Source organism: Columba livia, chromosome 14, assembly GCF_036013475.1.
Source record: "Columba livia isolate bColLiv1 breed racing homer chromosome 14, bColLiv1.pat.W.v2, whole genome shotgun sequence".
NCBI classification, from domain to species: Eukaryota; Metazoa; Chordata; class Aves; order Columbiformes; family Columbidae; genus Columba; species Columba livia.
This window is the reverse complement of record NC_088615.1, coordinates 5,045,140-5,061,454: the sequence shown is the minus strand read 5'-3', so window position 1 is coordinate 5,061,454 and position 16,315 is coordinate 5,045,140. Positions and strand designations below refer to the sequence as shown.

Sequence of the window (16,315 nt, the reverse complement as noted above, 5' to 3'; positions counted from 1 at the left end):
CACAACAACCTGGGGGCTCAGGCCGGGCTGCAGAGGGAGTCCTGGGACAGAGACCAGTGGTGGCATCACACTGGGGAGTTAACTGAGGGTGCAGCCAGGAAGGAAAACATAGAATCATAGAATGTTCTGAGTTGGAAGGGACCCACGAGGACCATTGAGTCCAACTCCTGTCCCTGCATATGACAGCCCCACAGTTAATATGTCTGAGGATGTTGTCAGTCTCTTCTTGAACACTGTCAGGCTTGGGGCTGTGACACCTCCCTGGGGACCCTGTTCCAGTGTCCAGCACCCCCTGGGTGAAGAACGTTTTCCTCATGCCCAATCTGACCCCTGCCCCGGCACATCTTCTGCCATCCCCTCTGGTTCTGTTGGTCACTAAAGGGAAGAGCTCAGTGCCTGCCCCTCCTCCTCCCCCTGTGAGGAAGCTGTGGCCACCATGAGGTCTCCTCTCAGTCTCCTCCAGGCTGAACGAATCAAGTGACTTTAACCACTCCTCAAACGCCTTTCTCTCCAAACCCTTCACCAACTTCGTGTCCCTCCTCTGGACACTCTCTAGTAGCTTAACATCCCTTTTATCCTGTGGCGTCCAGGATTGCACACGGTGCTGCAGGTGAGGCCACACCAGTGCAAAGCAGAGTGCAGTGACAGTGCAGCCTCCGTAGTGACAGCTGAATCACCTCAGTGACAGCGGAGTCTCTGTAGTGACAGCGGAACCACCTCAGTGACAGCGGAGTCTCCGTAGTGACAGCGGAATCACCTCAGTGACAGCGGAGTCTCCGTAGTGACAGCGGAACCACCTCAGTGACAGCGGAGTCTCCGTAGTGACAGCGGAATCACCTCAGTGACAGCGGAGTCTCCGCAGCGCCCGCCCCGCGCTGGCCCCGCCCCGGGGTTCTCCGGGCGGCGCAGCGGCGCCCCCTAGCGGGGGGCGGGCGGGGCCGCTGCCCGCAGCCCGGCATGGAGGAGGACGAGGGGGCTGCGGGAGGCGCGGAGCAGCGGCGGTCCCGCCGCCGGCCCGGTGCCGAGCGCTCCCCCAGCCCCAGCCGCCTGGACGTGAGCTCCAGCCGCTTCGACCCGCTGCTGGCGCTGTACTCCGCCAGCACGCCGCTGCCCTTCCCCGCCGCGCCCTGCTTCAACAACCTGGCCGAGTACGAGAGCTTCCAGCGCGGCCTGCTCCGCCCGCGCGGCCGCCGCTCCGCTCCCTCCCGCCGCGGCCCATCCGCCGCCCGCGCTGCCCGCCGCGGCCCGCCCGCCGCCGACCCCGAGCGCATCCAGCGCCTCCGCAGCCTCATGGTCAACGCGGGCCCCGAGCAGGAGGCGGCCCAGGGTGGAGCGGCCGCCAGGCGCCGGCGGCCGCCGCGCAACGTCCTCACCAGGATGCCCCGTAAGGTCGCGGGCGGAGGGAGCGCGGTCCTGGGGGTGAAGGAGCGGGTGAGGTGGCAGGTTGAGGGGGGCTGCGGTGGGGAAGGGGAGTGAGGTGGGGCTGGATGAGGGCTGAGGAGGCAGCCTGGGGTGGCGGGGGGTGTGGGGGCTGAGGGGCCCTGGGCTTGGATGTGGCCGGAGGTGTGGAGTTGGGATGGAGCTTCGGGGACTTCGTAGGTTTCAAAAGAGCTGAAGGAAGCGGTTGGGTGACAGCGGTTTGTGTGGGGGAGGAGAGGGGGGAAATGATGATGTTTGGGTGGGTGAAAGACTGGGGGACTGTGTCCAGAAATGGGAAACGGTGCCGTTCACAGAAACACGGATTTGTTACGGTGATGTCCTGTGTTGTTTCGTTAATTGCATTCATCCTCTTGATTTCACGGTAAAAAGGGTGAGAAACTGCCGTGCTTTGAAAAGTACCCTTTTTAAACCAGGAACCAGATTTGAGTCCATGCAGCTCATGGTGTGAACTGTGGAGTTGTCACATGCAGGGACAGCAGTTGGACTCGATGATCCCTGTGGGTCCCTTCCAACTCAGGACATTCTGTGATTCTAAGTTGTAAATAACCGCAGCATGAGTCTGTAATACACTGCTGTATCTTGGTTACTAACTGTACAACCTGGGGGCATAAATACAGCCCTGGCATTTCTAATAACATGATGACAGAACAGTGGGTTGAGGTGGGAGGCAGCTGTGATGTTGCTAAATTTGTCGTCTGCGATGATGATACAAGTTTCTTGTGTATAGTCAGGGTGAGAGCCCCTGAACATTAAAGGGTGCAACTTGTGCACCTACACCAAGAGCCAAACGGCATTGCTATCAAGTGAAGTATAACTTCAGTGCATTTAATTAAAATACAGAGCTTTTATTGGAGTCAGAGTATCTCTTCTAATCACCAGCATCACCTTATTGTTCTTTTTAAAAAAAGGCAAAGCCTTTTTATATTCAGTTCTAAATGCCCAACACAGGATGTTTTTCATGCTTAGACACCAAAACAATATATGCATTGCCATAGGTTCTGCATGATCCTAAACATCACATCAGCTTAATGTTCGGCACAAATGCAGAGGTTCTCTTGGTGTAAGATTTCCAAAATAATTAACCTGAAATATTTATTTAGGATCTTAATACAAAGAATCTGTGTTTAGATAGTTATGAGGGAAATAAAAACAAAACAAAACACTTCTGTAAGAATTAACTTTAGTGGTGGCCTAGCAAATAAATTACATGCTTCCATTAAGAGCATGTATTTAATATTCCGACATCTAAGGCTGGACAGCATCGACTTTGAAGAAGACTGGCACAACTGACATAAAAAGTGCTATCCAGCAGTCTGGAGACTTTTAATAATAATACATAGCCAAAATTGTGTGGTTTTGGTGTAAGTAGGGGGCCTTTCTGCACAGCCAGTGGGCCAGCGCTTGAAGCTTGGATTCTAGGGCCATAGCCACCTCTGAAAAGAAGTGTAATACGTGGTTTACAGCGTTTCACTGTCGTGATGCTGTGCTCCCAGGTAGCTGTGATAAGGTGCTCCTTAAATTTAGTGTGTTAGACCTGTAAAATGGAGCCAAAATCTTGCCTGTCATGAGTGTGATTTCAGTAGCCGTGAAAGTGCAAAGGAAGCTGCTTTAGCAGTGCCTGGTTTGAGTCAGGTCGGGAGAAGCTATTTCTAATTACTTTGCATTTACCAGGGGGCAGAGAGCTCATGCAAGCGGTTACCACAGAGAAGTTAGAAAGGCGTTTGATAGTGTTCTGAGTTATTTCAACTGTTTTGACTTGCTTTGCTTTAATGTTGCCTCTTAATAAAGTCTACCCTGAGGACAAGGACTTGAACTTAACCAGAGTTTGGATCTTTATTTTCTCCTTCCTGGCGTACTTGCCTCTGGCTTACAGTAGTTTTTTAGCAATCTTCAGAATCTTGGTATTAAGCATGTGCTTATTTTATACAAATAGGGATTGGATTTTGCATACAACACCAACTGGGTAACTTTTCCTTATGGACTGAAGATGTATTAATACTGGTACTTAACAACATCAAAAGCCACAGGCAAATCTAGCTGTGTGCAGACCCTGATCATTGCAGGCTTTGATGCTTGCAGAAGAGATATATATGTTGCAAAATTAAATTCTTTGTGTTGCCGGTTTCATTGTTTTCTGAGAAGCAGATATCAAATTGCTGAAAGGTTTTTGGATGGTGTGTTTTGCCCTTTTAATCAGGTGAAGTTGGAGGTTTTCCCTGGTGAACTGGAATTTTACACAGCAAGGAAAAGCGGATGGTCTAGATGTGGTAGAGCTGGAATGTAGCGTTTTCCACCAGGCTTAATGGGGCGTCGACAAGCAAAGGCATAGTTGGAAATAAAGATTGTACTTGGATTTTATAAGAAATCATAGAAAAAAAATCCTGTGTAAAAGGAATCTAAAATCTAAAAAAAAAAAACCCTGGATCTAAAATCTGAAAAAAGCTAAAACTAAAACAATCATGTAAATTTCAGGTTGCTGAAACAGTAAAAATACTGTTATCTGATTAAAAGCATCAATCTGATGCAGTGATGGTGTCATCTGTGGTTCCCGTCATGGGCCTGTGAATTCAGAACAGAAGTTCACAGTCAGGGTGAATGAAGCACAGAGATCCCCATAAACAAAGCTGGGAGGTACTGAGACATCTTATGCTGTGTGTGAAAGCAATTTTCCCCAGCTACCTGGCCAGAGAGAGCTGGCATGAAGACAGTGGATCTCAGAAAATAAATGTGATTAGGTTAATTCAGAGGAAACTGCTTTAGATTCCCCTGCTGTGCCTAAGAATTACCATGCAGCCAAATACTGCAGGTCAGCTGTCACACGGTAACATTATGTACTCACAGGATGCATTTTCTAGTGTGTAAATCAAACCTTGAATACATAGTCGCTATAGCACAAGGTGAGAGGTCATCTCCAACTTGCATATTTTCATCAATCTGAAGAACCGTGTGAGATTTGAGACCTGACCCGCAGTCGGAATCGCTCAGCAATCCTGCGGCTGCGTTTGCACAAGCAGACAAGTACCTGTAATTAATCACTGGAACGGCTTCACCACGGCACGGGTGGAAACTTTAAAGTAAAAATATCTACCCCTCTAGGTAATTTCCACTTGCAAAGATTTATAGTGTGTAGGTAAAGCTTGTGTTTGCCAGGTATGTTGTATATTTTACTGAATTCCTATGTTTTTGCCCTGACTAAAAGCATTATTGTTCTGTAGTTCAACATGATTTCATTGGTGGCTGCTGCTTATAGTAATTTTATTTCTTTGCCAACGACTTGTACATCGTTGAAGGATGAAGACTTGTACGCCTTTGAAGGATGTTCAGCTGTCTACTGAAGGTTTTAGCTGAAACAATACATTTTCATCAACTTAAACTGATCCAACTTCGAGTCATCTGTTGCTTCAGAAATCTTGTAAAGAAAAGGAACACATCTGAGACAACACCTTCTTAACAGATCATATCTCACCTGAGATAGCCTTAACTAGGCGTTTGTCTTCTCTGCAAAACTCTGCGTTTGTGAGCTTTCTGTTCCCTCTGAACCACTTTTATTTAAGATTAGCATTACTTAGTATGTTTTTGAAATGCAGCAAAAAGATTTTCAGCCACGGCTGATTTGGCTGTGGGTTATGTCAAGTGAAACCTTCATATTCGGTGGAGCCGTTTCTGTCCTCACAGTAAGGAGAGTTTTGGTTGTGTAGTAATTACAACTGCAGTGTGTTACAGTGCTCTGGGGCTTCTCCTTTCGTTTGATGTGAAGACACGTGTTGTACCAAGATCTGCTGTACTTCTACATAGAGTAGATTTCTGCATGTGAGATATATATACACATATATATGTGTATATATATATATATATGTATTTTGTTGCAGATGGGTGATGTTCTCTTTCTGTTTCAGTCCATGAAGGCAGCCCACTGGGGGAACTTCATCGCTGTGTCCGAGATGGCGTAAAAATCAACGTCCACATCCGCACTTTCAAAGGTCTTCGTGGAGTCTGCACAGGATTTTTGGTTGCATTTGACAAATTCTGGAATATGGTAATTATTGTTCCACCCGTTGATTTGCAATGGCTATTTTGAAAGCTTGAAATTTGCAACATGTTTAAGCAAACTACATTTTGAGAAGGTGAATGTGGTAGTGAGGTTCATAAAGCTGATTTGCTCTGGCACTGAGCGCTGGGTTTCAGACTTAAGTGATGGTTGGTGCTGGGTTGGTACGTCTGAGAAGTGCCTGGACATCTTAGAGAGGTTTTAGGTGAGAGAGCAGCTTCGACGTGTTCCCAACAGCTCTAAAGGTTTTGTATAAGAACTCAGGAAGGTGGAATAAGAGGAATATCAGAAGTCTCCAGGGCTTTCTCTGCAAAACCTTATCTTCTTTTAGTGGTAGTCACTTCTCTGTTTTCTTTCACTACCACATCGCTGAGATGTCAGTGGCAGAAGCTTTTCTCTGTGTTCTATCTCATGCAGATCTTAAAGACAGTGGATGGGAAAGCATCTATGAAATACTGGTGAGCCTGGGGCTGTGAAAAGTTTGGAAATAGGTGGCGGGGGGAAAGGATTTTGCTGGTGAAGCTCAGAAAGATTTTGCGAGTAATACAGAGTGGATATTAGGCTTTGCTGTTGCTTTTACACCTCAGTATAACTTAGATGATAGAGAAGCCATGTCCAAAGTACAGCGAGAGCATCATTTCATAACGCTATGACACAAAGCTGCTCCAAAGCTGCTTCATGTTTTCTTTTAATTTGGACCTTTCGGTTTCTTTTATCTTCTAGGCCCTGACAGACGTGGATGAGACATACAGGAAACCAGTAATGGGCAAAGCTTTCTATGCAGAACCTCAGCTCACACTAACCCGGGTAGGTGACCATCTCCAGTTTTCGTCTTTTTTTTAGGATCTACTTTTTCAAAGTATTAAAAGGGGTATATTGATAGGAAAGCTATATTTGAAATATTTTACCTCATTCTATTACAGCTGTCTCTAAAATGAGTTGAATGATGCGGGAGGAGACAATTTTCTGACCTTTTTGAAAGTATTTTCACCATAGTTCAGTGTGAGAGAAGTTCCCCTTAGAGTTCCTGATCTTCAATCACAGTTGCTGCTGCTGCTTAGTGCAATAAGCTGATCTTCTGTAAGCTCATTCTGTGGGTTTTGATTTATTTGTGCTCCGCGTTTTTTGCACCTGGGACTGATCTGGTCCACATTTGTCCTGCTGTGTGATTTGGCAACACATAACATAGTAATGTTCATGGGGCAACAGTCTCCTGTCTCCAGCCAACGAAACAGTGGGTCTGGTCACTCTGGTCTAGGTACTGTGAAGCCCAAGATTCTGCATGTTGCTCCAAAGCAAGACACTGTCTAGGATCCAGCCGCAAAAAACAACATGTTTATGAAGTTGAGAACTGAAGAGATGACAGATGAAATTCTGAACAATGAAGGGAAAAAAAAGTGACAGGGCTGTGCCTGTTGAATGGCATCGCTCTGGGCCTTTTGAACATCAGAGAGGCATCACAAAGATGCAGTTTCATTGTGAGGAATTAGCTTTCAAGTTCCTGTCGTTTAAATGTATTTTCTGATAGATCCCACCCTTCCTTTTTTAAAGATGAGTTAAAAGTAATGGAGTTGTCATTGTTTCTTTAGCCCGCCCGGACAGGGTCTGGCTTTCCATCCTGTTGCTGGGAAGGCTGAGAATCCTTTTCGCTTGTCAGTGTATCATAAAAGTTTGCCTGCTGACTGAGTCAAAGCAGTTTCTTTTCCAGTTTCATCACCATGTATTCTTAGATTAATGAGTTCATTCAGTGCTTTGAATTTGCTGCTCTATCTTTTATTATTTTTCTATTGTTTTTAGTCTGCTCATCTCCTGGAATGCCCAAGCAGCCTCTGTTAGTTTGTTTTGGGGAACAAAAAAGGTCCATCACTTTTTCAGTATACACTCTTTACTCCCCTTGTCTTGGGGATTCACGTCCTGCCTAAGGACAGAAGGGTGGAAATCTCTCTAATATCTGACAACATTACGAGAACATTGGGGAAAGTGAACTAATGGAGGAACTTGTTGCTTTCTGTTGTTCCTGACCAAAGTTAAATGCTACTGCACATCTGAATTACTCCCCAAATTAAAGACACTCGCGCGCATGCAAGAGATCCATCACCTTATGTCGCAGCTTGACTTTGACAAGAAAATATAGTATTTATTGCTGGGAAAGATTCTTCACTAATTTTGTATTGTGAGCTCTGATTTGGGATTGCACACACAAATACCATGTGGAAATGCCAAATAAGCAGCCTCTCTTGTTTTATAAATGTGGTCACAAATACAAATGTTCTTTTACAGCTGTTTGACAGACTCAAGCTGCAGGAGTCCTCAGTCAAGAAGGGCACTGACTCAAAGACTGTCTCCGACGAGCTGGCCCTGACAAGTGACTCTCAGACGCTCGGGCGGAAAGTTGGATCAGGACGAGGGAAAGCGGAAGATGAGCGTGAGAAACAGAAACGCTCGGGCAGAGCTGCAGAAAAGAAGATGCCAGGTGACAGTTTGCATCTGGCTGCCACAGGTGAAGCTGATGTGGGCAGCGGGACTGCCCACGCAGAGGGGGCCAGTGCTGGCGGTGCCCGTGCAAGAAGTCAGTCACGGAGAAAAAGGCGGCCCAAAGTGGATTATCAACAGGTGTTCACCCGTCACATAAACCAGATTTTTATTCGAGGAGAGAATGTCTTGCTTGTCCATTTAGCACATTGACTTGGCTGAGCCTTCATCAGCGTATTTATTTGATAGCATGAATTGCGGCTGCAGCTCTCATTGCTATTTAGCGTTCTCATTAATTATGATGGTACCGTGACTGGTTTCCTGTCGCCATAACAAGGTAGAGGAAATAATTCTAACTGGAGCATCCTGAGCTGGATGCCGGAGCAGCCTCCTTAACTCTCCATTGGGAGTCTCAGGATGAGGTCAGTGAGGCAGTTGTTTTTGGGAGGTGAGGGAGGTAAGCGCAGATCCCACTGCTCCTGAAAAAGATGCGACCTGGAGAGGGTTGGAAGAGAATTTTGGTGTACTCAGTTAGAGGATCTAATTGTGGCACACACATAAGGAGCTTAAGATTAGCTCCTACCCAAAGTGAATCACAAATACTTTTTTGCATGTTCTGAATAATCTCAAGAGAAGATTGCTAATGAAACCAACAGTTTATCTGCAGTTGTTACATGGATATGTTATTTTCCAGACAATTCTGACAGTCGTTTTGAGATAGTATATAAAAAGGTGGAGTGACATACTACTGATGGCCGTTAGCCTCTTTGCCATAGGGAGCTCTGTAATGCCCTGTGTGACCTCTTTATTGAAAACTGCTCTTTTTCTGTGACTGATGGCAAGACTTGAATTTATTTTCCATATCAAAGCTTAGGCTTCTGTTTGTAAAAGTGTGCTTTAGCCCTGTGTCACCAGCAAGCAACTAATGTCGCTGATCCAGGGACCTCCATATTTGGAGTTTATCTGGGAATGTTGTGGATGCAGATGGAAAACTGTACTTTTATATTCCAACCATTCGCTATTTAGTGTGATAGTGAAGTTTGCAGAGATGTAGTTACTTCTTCTCAAATTTAAGTGTTTGTGCTGAGCACAACTGTACTGTATCTAAGCGCCTTTCAAGTCCCCTCTGTTGAAACTAGAGGTGCTGTGTCTCCAGCGATTCTCATGGAGCAGAAATCTTCGTGGGTCTTTCCTATCCATATGAATGATGCATCATCTAATTCCAGTTGAACTGAGCTTTGGAGGTGTGCCTAGAAATGTTTTGAAGTATGAAAGTCAAACTCAGCTCATCAGTGGTTTTATTTTAGCAAGGTTGTTAAGCTACAGTCGATCAGGCCAGGTTTTGGCAGCTCTAAACTGCTTTTCAAAAGCTACATGCAGAAATGTGAGGGTAAATGAAACTGTTCTGTTATCTAGTCTGTTCCCCTACTTGCCAAAGGACACTAGATTTCACAGTGCTATTCCTGTTTTCATCTCAACTACCTTATGCTTTGCAGCAGCTCCATGTGTTTAAGATGAGGTTGGGAAATTGCCAGGGTAATGGTCAGGTCTGACAATGGGTAAAACAAGTTTTAATGCCTTGTAGCAGGTCTTGTATTGCATATAGAGGTCGTAAGTCCTCAAACTAGGCAACTGTACTCTCAATGACGTGTATTTCTGTCGCTGCAAATGCAGCATACTGCTTGCTTGTTGTTAGGGGTATGTCTGCTGCTTGGGTGAGTTACAGGAATCATTTAGCAGGGATTTCTGGACACACAAAGCAGCTGGATGCCTCTGGGGGAGCCTGAAACTTTTATGTCAGTGTTTCAGATGCCATGGGGCTTGGATGGATGATGAGCTGAGCTGCAAACCCAGGTTCAGCCTGGGACAGAAGTGCCTCAGAAGAAAAAGTACTGTTGGCACAAAGCAGTTTCATTGAGAGCGGGGAAAAAAACAAATGGGAGGGGAAAAAAAAAGGAAATAATATCTATAGAATATCTACAGTTTTTTACAACGCATAGCTTTATTGCTATAATCCCTTCCTACTATCAACTGAGACTGAAAGGATTCTTCTCTTGGAGGTCCTTGTTTCCTCTCCTTTTTTCCTTTCTTGTCTCCTCTCAGTACTTTGTCTCCTCAGGACATTCTAAACTCTGGTTTAGGAAGATCGTTCTTGTATTCTCCCCTAGTTGTCCTGGCTTTCCGAACTTTTCCTGCTTGGCTTTCCGTGTGGTCGCCAACTGTCCAGAACCAGTGACTGTTTTTCTTCCTTGGTTGTGGGCTGTTTTTCCCTTCTGCTTTCCAACGGGTTTGGTTTGATTTCAGTTGCCTGGGATAACTCTCTCTGCCTCTTCCATTCATGCCAAAGGCTCCTGGGTTTGACACCTCTCCTCTTTCCTTCATACTTGACCAAAGGGTGTCAAATCTCCACTCAGGCCTATGTACTATGATATCTAATTGAATTCTTGCTCTTCTTTACCTCACATTCTTGATTCTCTTTGTTGGCCTAGTTCATACTGCCTTGGGCATTAAATAAGGTATAACCACCGTGAATGTTCTTGTGGCTGTACTGCTGTGCTCTTCCCTTGCCAGTTGACCACCAAGTTCTCAGTTCCTACTGGGAGTCTCAGCGTTTCCTTGCATCAGAAGTTCTTCTCTTGCAGGTGTTTGTTGCTTCACATCTATGAGATTTTTTTATGTTTTATGAAAAATGCTGGTGCTTAGACTTGCATTTGTGCCTTGATTTTTATGTCATCACTGACCCGTTCTTCCAAAACCATCACCTCAGTCAACAAACCTCATTAAGAACCGTACAGTTTATCTACTTTTTTTGCTCTACCTCATTATTAAACTGTTCCTCCTCTATTGTCTTTTTCTCAGTTGGTTAAAATTCTCTCTTCCAATTCAGATTTAATGGCTTATCTGGTGGTTCTTCCTTCTTTTCCTACTTCCATATCCATCTCTCATTATTTTCAAGCTGCTTCCTAAATACACGCTCTTCCACAACCTCAGATCTTCCAAAGGGTCTTTCTTTTCCCTGCTTTCTATGCTCTAAAGCCCATTATCAAAATGCTTTTTTATTAATTTTGTCTCTTTCAAGCATAGCGTTTGTGATTTTTGTCTTTTTCAAGCATCGTGATTGTGGCTAAACAAGTGATCCTGTATGTGTGTTGTCGCTTGCATGGTTAATACTTCAGATAAAGTTGCTCTTTGAATAAAATTGAATGTGATGTTCTGAAATGAAGTCTTCTACCTCACTTAAGTATTCATGTAAATCTGTTTGGTTTTGTTTGTTTGTTGTTGCGAGGTTTTTGTTTGGTTGGTTGTTTTTTTTAAAGAAAACAATCCTTGGAAACAAATCAGGTCTGTGGGGGTTTTTATTGTTTCTGGCTATTTCTTTCTGGGCTGTTCCTCTGCTGCGGTGTCACAAAGATGCTGTGGGCACAGACACCTGAAATCATTACGCTAAAGAATGAAGAGCAGGAGCAAGAGGCACTCGTAGGAACAGGGAGCTGTGGGAGAGTGGAAGAGCGATGGGCCAAATACAAAGAACTCTGGAAAGGATGCACCTACTGGTTGCAGTCTGCTCAGTATTTCTAGGACGTTGTCCAGCCTGGTGCTCAGTGGTGGTTCCTAAAGCGTGTTTATGGTGAGGCACCAAATTACCGTGAGGAGCAAAGTTTGCTGAATTACTATGGAAGAAGTGTTGTGATAATTTGAGAACTTTTCAGGATCATTTCTAAGATAGAAGGCGAATGTGAAACTTGTGAAATGTCACAATGAAAGCTGCAGAATCAGTGTAATGCAGTAGTCTTGGGATGTGATATCACAGATATATCTCCTGGTGTCATCGTGTATCTTTTCATTGCCGGCGCAGTTCAGTAGGGAGCTGAGTCTCGTGGTAACTCTGACAGTGACAATTTTCTCTACATGGTGGTAAAATTCTAGAGACCTTTGCAGATAGTCTGGATGGGGTTTTCATTATCAAATACTTCTTAAGCAGGGCTGTCGTAGTAGAGTAGAACAGGCCAAAGGAAAAAAGAGCTTGTAGAAAGTGTGGGTTTAGTTCCTTCTCTCAACTGGTCCAGCTTGTTAGTTGCCTGAAAGTTTGTTTTGTTTGTTGGTTTGCTTTTTCTGATGTAAAGACAGATACTTAGCGTGTCCTCACCAGGTGATTACTGAAATAGTCGGTGAGTGCTGTTTGCCATCTGCTTCTTGTCCTTCAGTTTCTGGATTTGTTATTTCTGATGCAGTTTTCCTCTGCATCATTTGGAAGCAGGACAGGGTTTCTCAGCAGCATCAGACTTGACTGCCCGCTGTTTTCCCCTCCCTAAGGACTGTTACTGCGTTGCATCCAGATAGCCTGTAGCTATTCTTTGTTTTCATGCTGTTCTCTGCAGGCTTTTGGAACTATTCGGTCAGAAGAATTATTTATCTTGGATCAGCTGGAGCAGACCTTTATTTAATATATTTTTTAAACTTACTTTCCTTGCCACAGTGCCAGGTCTTCCTAGTGTGGTGTTGCAGTCACCCGCTTACACCTCTGAATCACCGTGGGTGAAGAAGCATCCAGGAGAAAAGAAACAGAGAAAAACCATATCTTATTTCTGTTGAATTTGACATTCTGCCCAACATGCTGCCCACACTTTTTATTCCCTTGTTATTCCTTATTGTCACCAACTTAAATGCGACAGGTGGAAAGTGGTTTCATCCAGAATCTTGAAAGACAGTGGAAAAGCAGCAGGGACAGCAACCTGTGAAAACACCCTGATCTTCTGAGGATGTGTATCTTGAGGTAAACTTCCTGTCTTTGATTAAATAGATCAGGTTTATAACCACTGTATCAAACTGCAAGCTCTGCAACTGGATAGAATTGGAAGGCCCAGCACTGCACCCTGTCAGGGGCAGCGCGGCAGCAACAGTGCAGTGACCCCTTCAGCCAGGCAAGCGCTGTCCTGAGCTCTATTTGGTGTCTGCCTCAAAGCGTTACTGCAAAAATGCCGCAAGTTAGTACGTGGATGTTTTCTCTCCTGCCTGCATTGCAAAGTATAAAACATAAATGCTGCAGTACGCATCTTCTGCAGCCCAGAACTATTTCAGGCCGCGCTTTCGCTTCTGGACATTTGGCTTAAAAATGTGAAGATTGTACTAGAGCAATCCTAAGTCTGTCTTTGCTAAAATGTTGTGGAAAGCTAGTGCTTACTTGAAATGATATTTACAAGCTAAAGGATCGCAGAATTTGTGAAATTCTTACTGTAATTAAGGGATTGCAGACCAAAAATATCTATTCCTCGGGATATTATCAAGATGCACAAATAGAAATGCATGAAACCACAACTGGAAGAAGAGAGGATAAATAAATACTTTCCTTCTAGTGAAGGAAAATTCTCTCTCTAGAGCAAGGTACTAATTTCAAAGCTAATTCTCTCCATTTCAAGGCTTCGTGGTAGATGGGCCTGAAGAAGCCTGAACTCAAAGCGATAAAGCATGTACAAAAAATAGAGCTCAAAGAGATGTGGCTCGTTTTCCAGCCTTGAGTATCAACAGCGTAACTTTACAATGCGAGTTTCTAGAGAAGCAACTCCAGTTTACAGTCGTAATGTCTCCAGCAGTAGCTCCACGCAAAGTTTTCTTGGCATTATTGTCCTCTCCCATAAGAAGATGACGAATACAAGGATCCGTGGTGTGTTACTTTTATCAAGACGCTGTGGGGCCCATGGCGAGATCTGACCAGGTGGACAAAGGAAGGTGGGTGGCCAGTTGCAATAGGAACTCAAGGAGAGAGACATAAAATCTTAGTAATATCCTTCTAGCTAATGAGCTAGAATTCCAGTAATGGACGATGGAGTCCAAGCCGAGCTTCAGTTTTTAATTTACCAAAAATATTAATACACTGGCAGGATATCCTTGGACCAAAAGATAAGAATGCACTAATTTCATTTAGAAACTTTCATTTGGTCAGAATTTCCAGCAATGCCTGTGTCTCACCTCCAGATAAACATTATTAAAACCTTTTCTTCCAAGTACTGTGCTGCTCATGTAGCTGGTAATGTGCATTTCATATCTAAAAGGTGCTTTTAAGAGCCGCTGTCATTAGAAGCAAAGACCTGTTTTCAGGAGGTTGCATGGCTTTTCTTCCATTCTGACTCTATAACCCAATGTGAAATTGGGAACAACTGGATGCAAGTAAAGCAGGTAAAGTTTTCTGGGAAAGCAAAACTTTTTTCAAAAATCACAGCTTTTTCTGTCAGATGTTGCCGATGTATTGTCAGGAAAAAGCATCAATTATTAAACGGTAGAAATGTTATGGAGGAAAACTTTACTATTTAAGAGCATCCTTTGCTGCCATCGTTCTTACCCATCAGCAGCCTGGGCAGAAAACAAGTTGAGGCCGCTTGGGAAGAGCCGTGCAGGGCAGCCGGCCAGTCCCTGCTCCAACAATGCGCTTGAGGAAGACTTTTCTTGATGGAAAAAAAGATGTGCGTAATATACTGTAAGTATAACATGTACCTCTCCGTACACTTTCCCAACTACGGGCTTTCATGGCATGAGGGAAGTGGGGAAGAAGCCAAGGAAAAGGAGGAATTCCTTTGCTCAGTGGCAGCTCCTTGCAGTGGGAGGTTGCGACTTTGCCGGCCGTGGCAGCGGTGCCGTGTGGGTGAAGGGGAGCACAGAGACAGTTCTCGAGGGCAGCTTGTGTTACGTTGTGTTTCACAGCACGTGAATTGCACCTCGAGAGTCTCTGCCAGACTCCGTCCCTAATCACTGGCACTCTTGATCCTGCCTGTAAAATTTTGCAGAGGAAACCCAGTGGGATAAAAAACAAGTGAGCAAATTTCCCCTTTAGAGGCAGGGGGCTGGTCGGAGGCTCGGTTATCCTCGTCAGCTTCCAGGGGGTGCGGGGGAGAGGACCGCTTCAGTGGAGGAAAATCAGAGATGGCTTGTGTCATCATGTTTACAAGTCCTTTTAGATGTCGCTGTAAGTGCTCTTGCTCTTAGCTGGTAGAAGTGAAGGCCTGTCAGGGAAGGAAAATGCCTTCTGATGTTCCTGGATAACTATTTTATTAGCTGCTAGCTTCATAGTGTGCACTTGGATGACTTAGCTGAAGGAAATTAGTACACCTGAGACTTCCAGTCAGTCTTGTATTCGCTTAGAATGAAAAGTAGTTTGATCAGTTTGTATAAAAACATATCCACCCTTTTTCCCTCTCGAAAGATCAGTGCTCTCCCTCAGGAAAGAAGTGAAAGCTGTTCCTGCACCTATAGCGATGGCTTCTGATTTCCAGTGCTTCAGAGAGGGGTGCAGCTGTGTCATTGTATCTTCAGTGTGACAGATCATTCTGAGATGAGAGAATGAGAAAGGTGTTTGGTTTCTTTAAAACTAAAGTGGGCATTACAAGGGGAGCAGTTGTGTTGACCTCCTTTCAAATGGTGCATGCATCCAGTGTAATCACATCGACTGGGACTTGTTAACCAATTAGTCGTCTATAAAACTTCCCTAACGAACCCAAGAGGAGCAGCATGACCTGCCAGACTGATATGGGACTGGAAGTTGAGTGCCGACAAATTCTGATCTCTCTACTGCCACTCGCGAGGACGTGGGGAAGCGGTGAGTGCTACTCAAGTGCTAAGTATTGTTATTAAAACTATAATACATCAGGTGACACAGATGCATAGATCATCTGCCCTCTTCAGGCACTTGACTGTTAGCCTGATATCTTGGAGCCCTGAAAATGTGCAGGATATCAGGTACAATGATGCACTTCGGTCTTGATATCACTTATGTCTTCAAGGTCAGATTTGGTGACTTCAGTTCACAGCTGCAATACCATGTTTTGGTCAAATGGTGATAAATGAGAGTGTAACAACTCATTTCTAAGTCCTTCTCTGTCTTCCTAAATACTTTGTTTCTTAGGAAGCTGATGCTGCTATGAACATATTGAATAACACTGAGTTTGCAATATTCTGCTTTCTAGATATAAATGTTTATATTTTAAAGTGCTAAGACTGCAATGCAATAAACATATCCATATAACAGTTTGCTTCAAAGCATGTTTTTTGCGCTTGTTCAATATACTTGTGTTAGTGATGAAGCTTCCACTGCAGCAGTCGGGAGAGGTGTCTGGATGTGGAGACCACCACGTTTGATGCCAGTGTCACGTAATTTGGGGCAAACCATTCATCTGTGTGTTCAGAAGTATGTTAGTCTACAAAATAGTATCACTATGCCTGTCTTAGAGGTGTGGGAAGGAACTATCAAGAGGTTTCTCAGTTAATGAACAGTGGATGGGAACTGCACACAGCACACAGCAGCACCAGCTGGGTTGGGTATTCTGATAACGTCAGTTCTGTTGAATGGAGCTGTAGGTTTTGGGA

General features: G+C 44.6%; 1 protein-coding gene across 1 annotated transcript; it reads left to right on the top strand.

Annotated features, from left to right (window-relative positions):
• The first annotated feature begins 897 nt into the window (after positions 1 to 897).
• LSM11 (LSM11, U7 small nuclear RNA associated) lies at positions 898 to 15,976 on the top strand. Its single transcript, XM_065029683.1, has 4 exons — positions 898 to 1,384; positions 5,337 to 5,476; positions 6,212 to 6,295; positions 7,769 to 15,976. Exons 1-4 carry the CDS (start codon positions 958 to 960, stop codon positions 8,171 to 8,173), a joined length of 1,056 nt encoding a protein of 351 aa, XP_064885755.1. The 5' UTR covers positions 898 to 957; the 3' UTR covers positions 8,174 to 15,976.
• Positions 15,977 to 16,315: the final 339 nt, after the last annotated feature.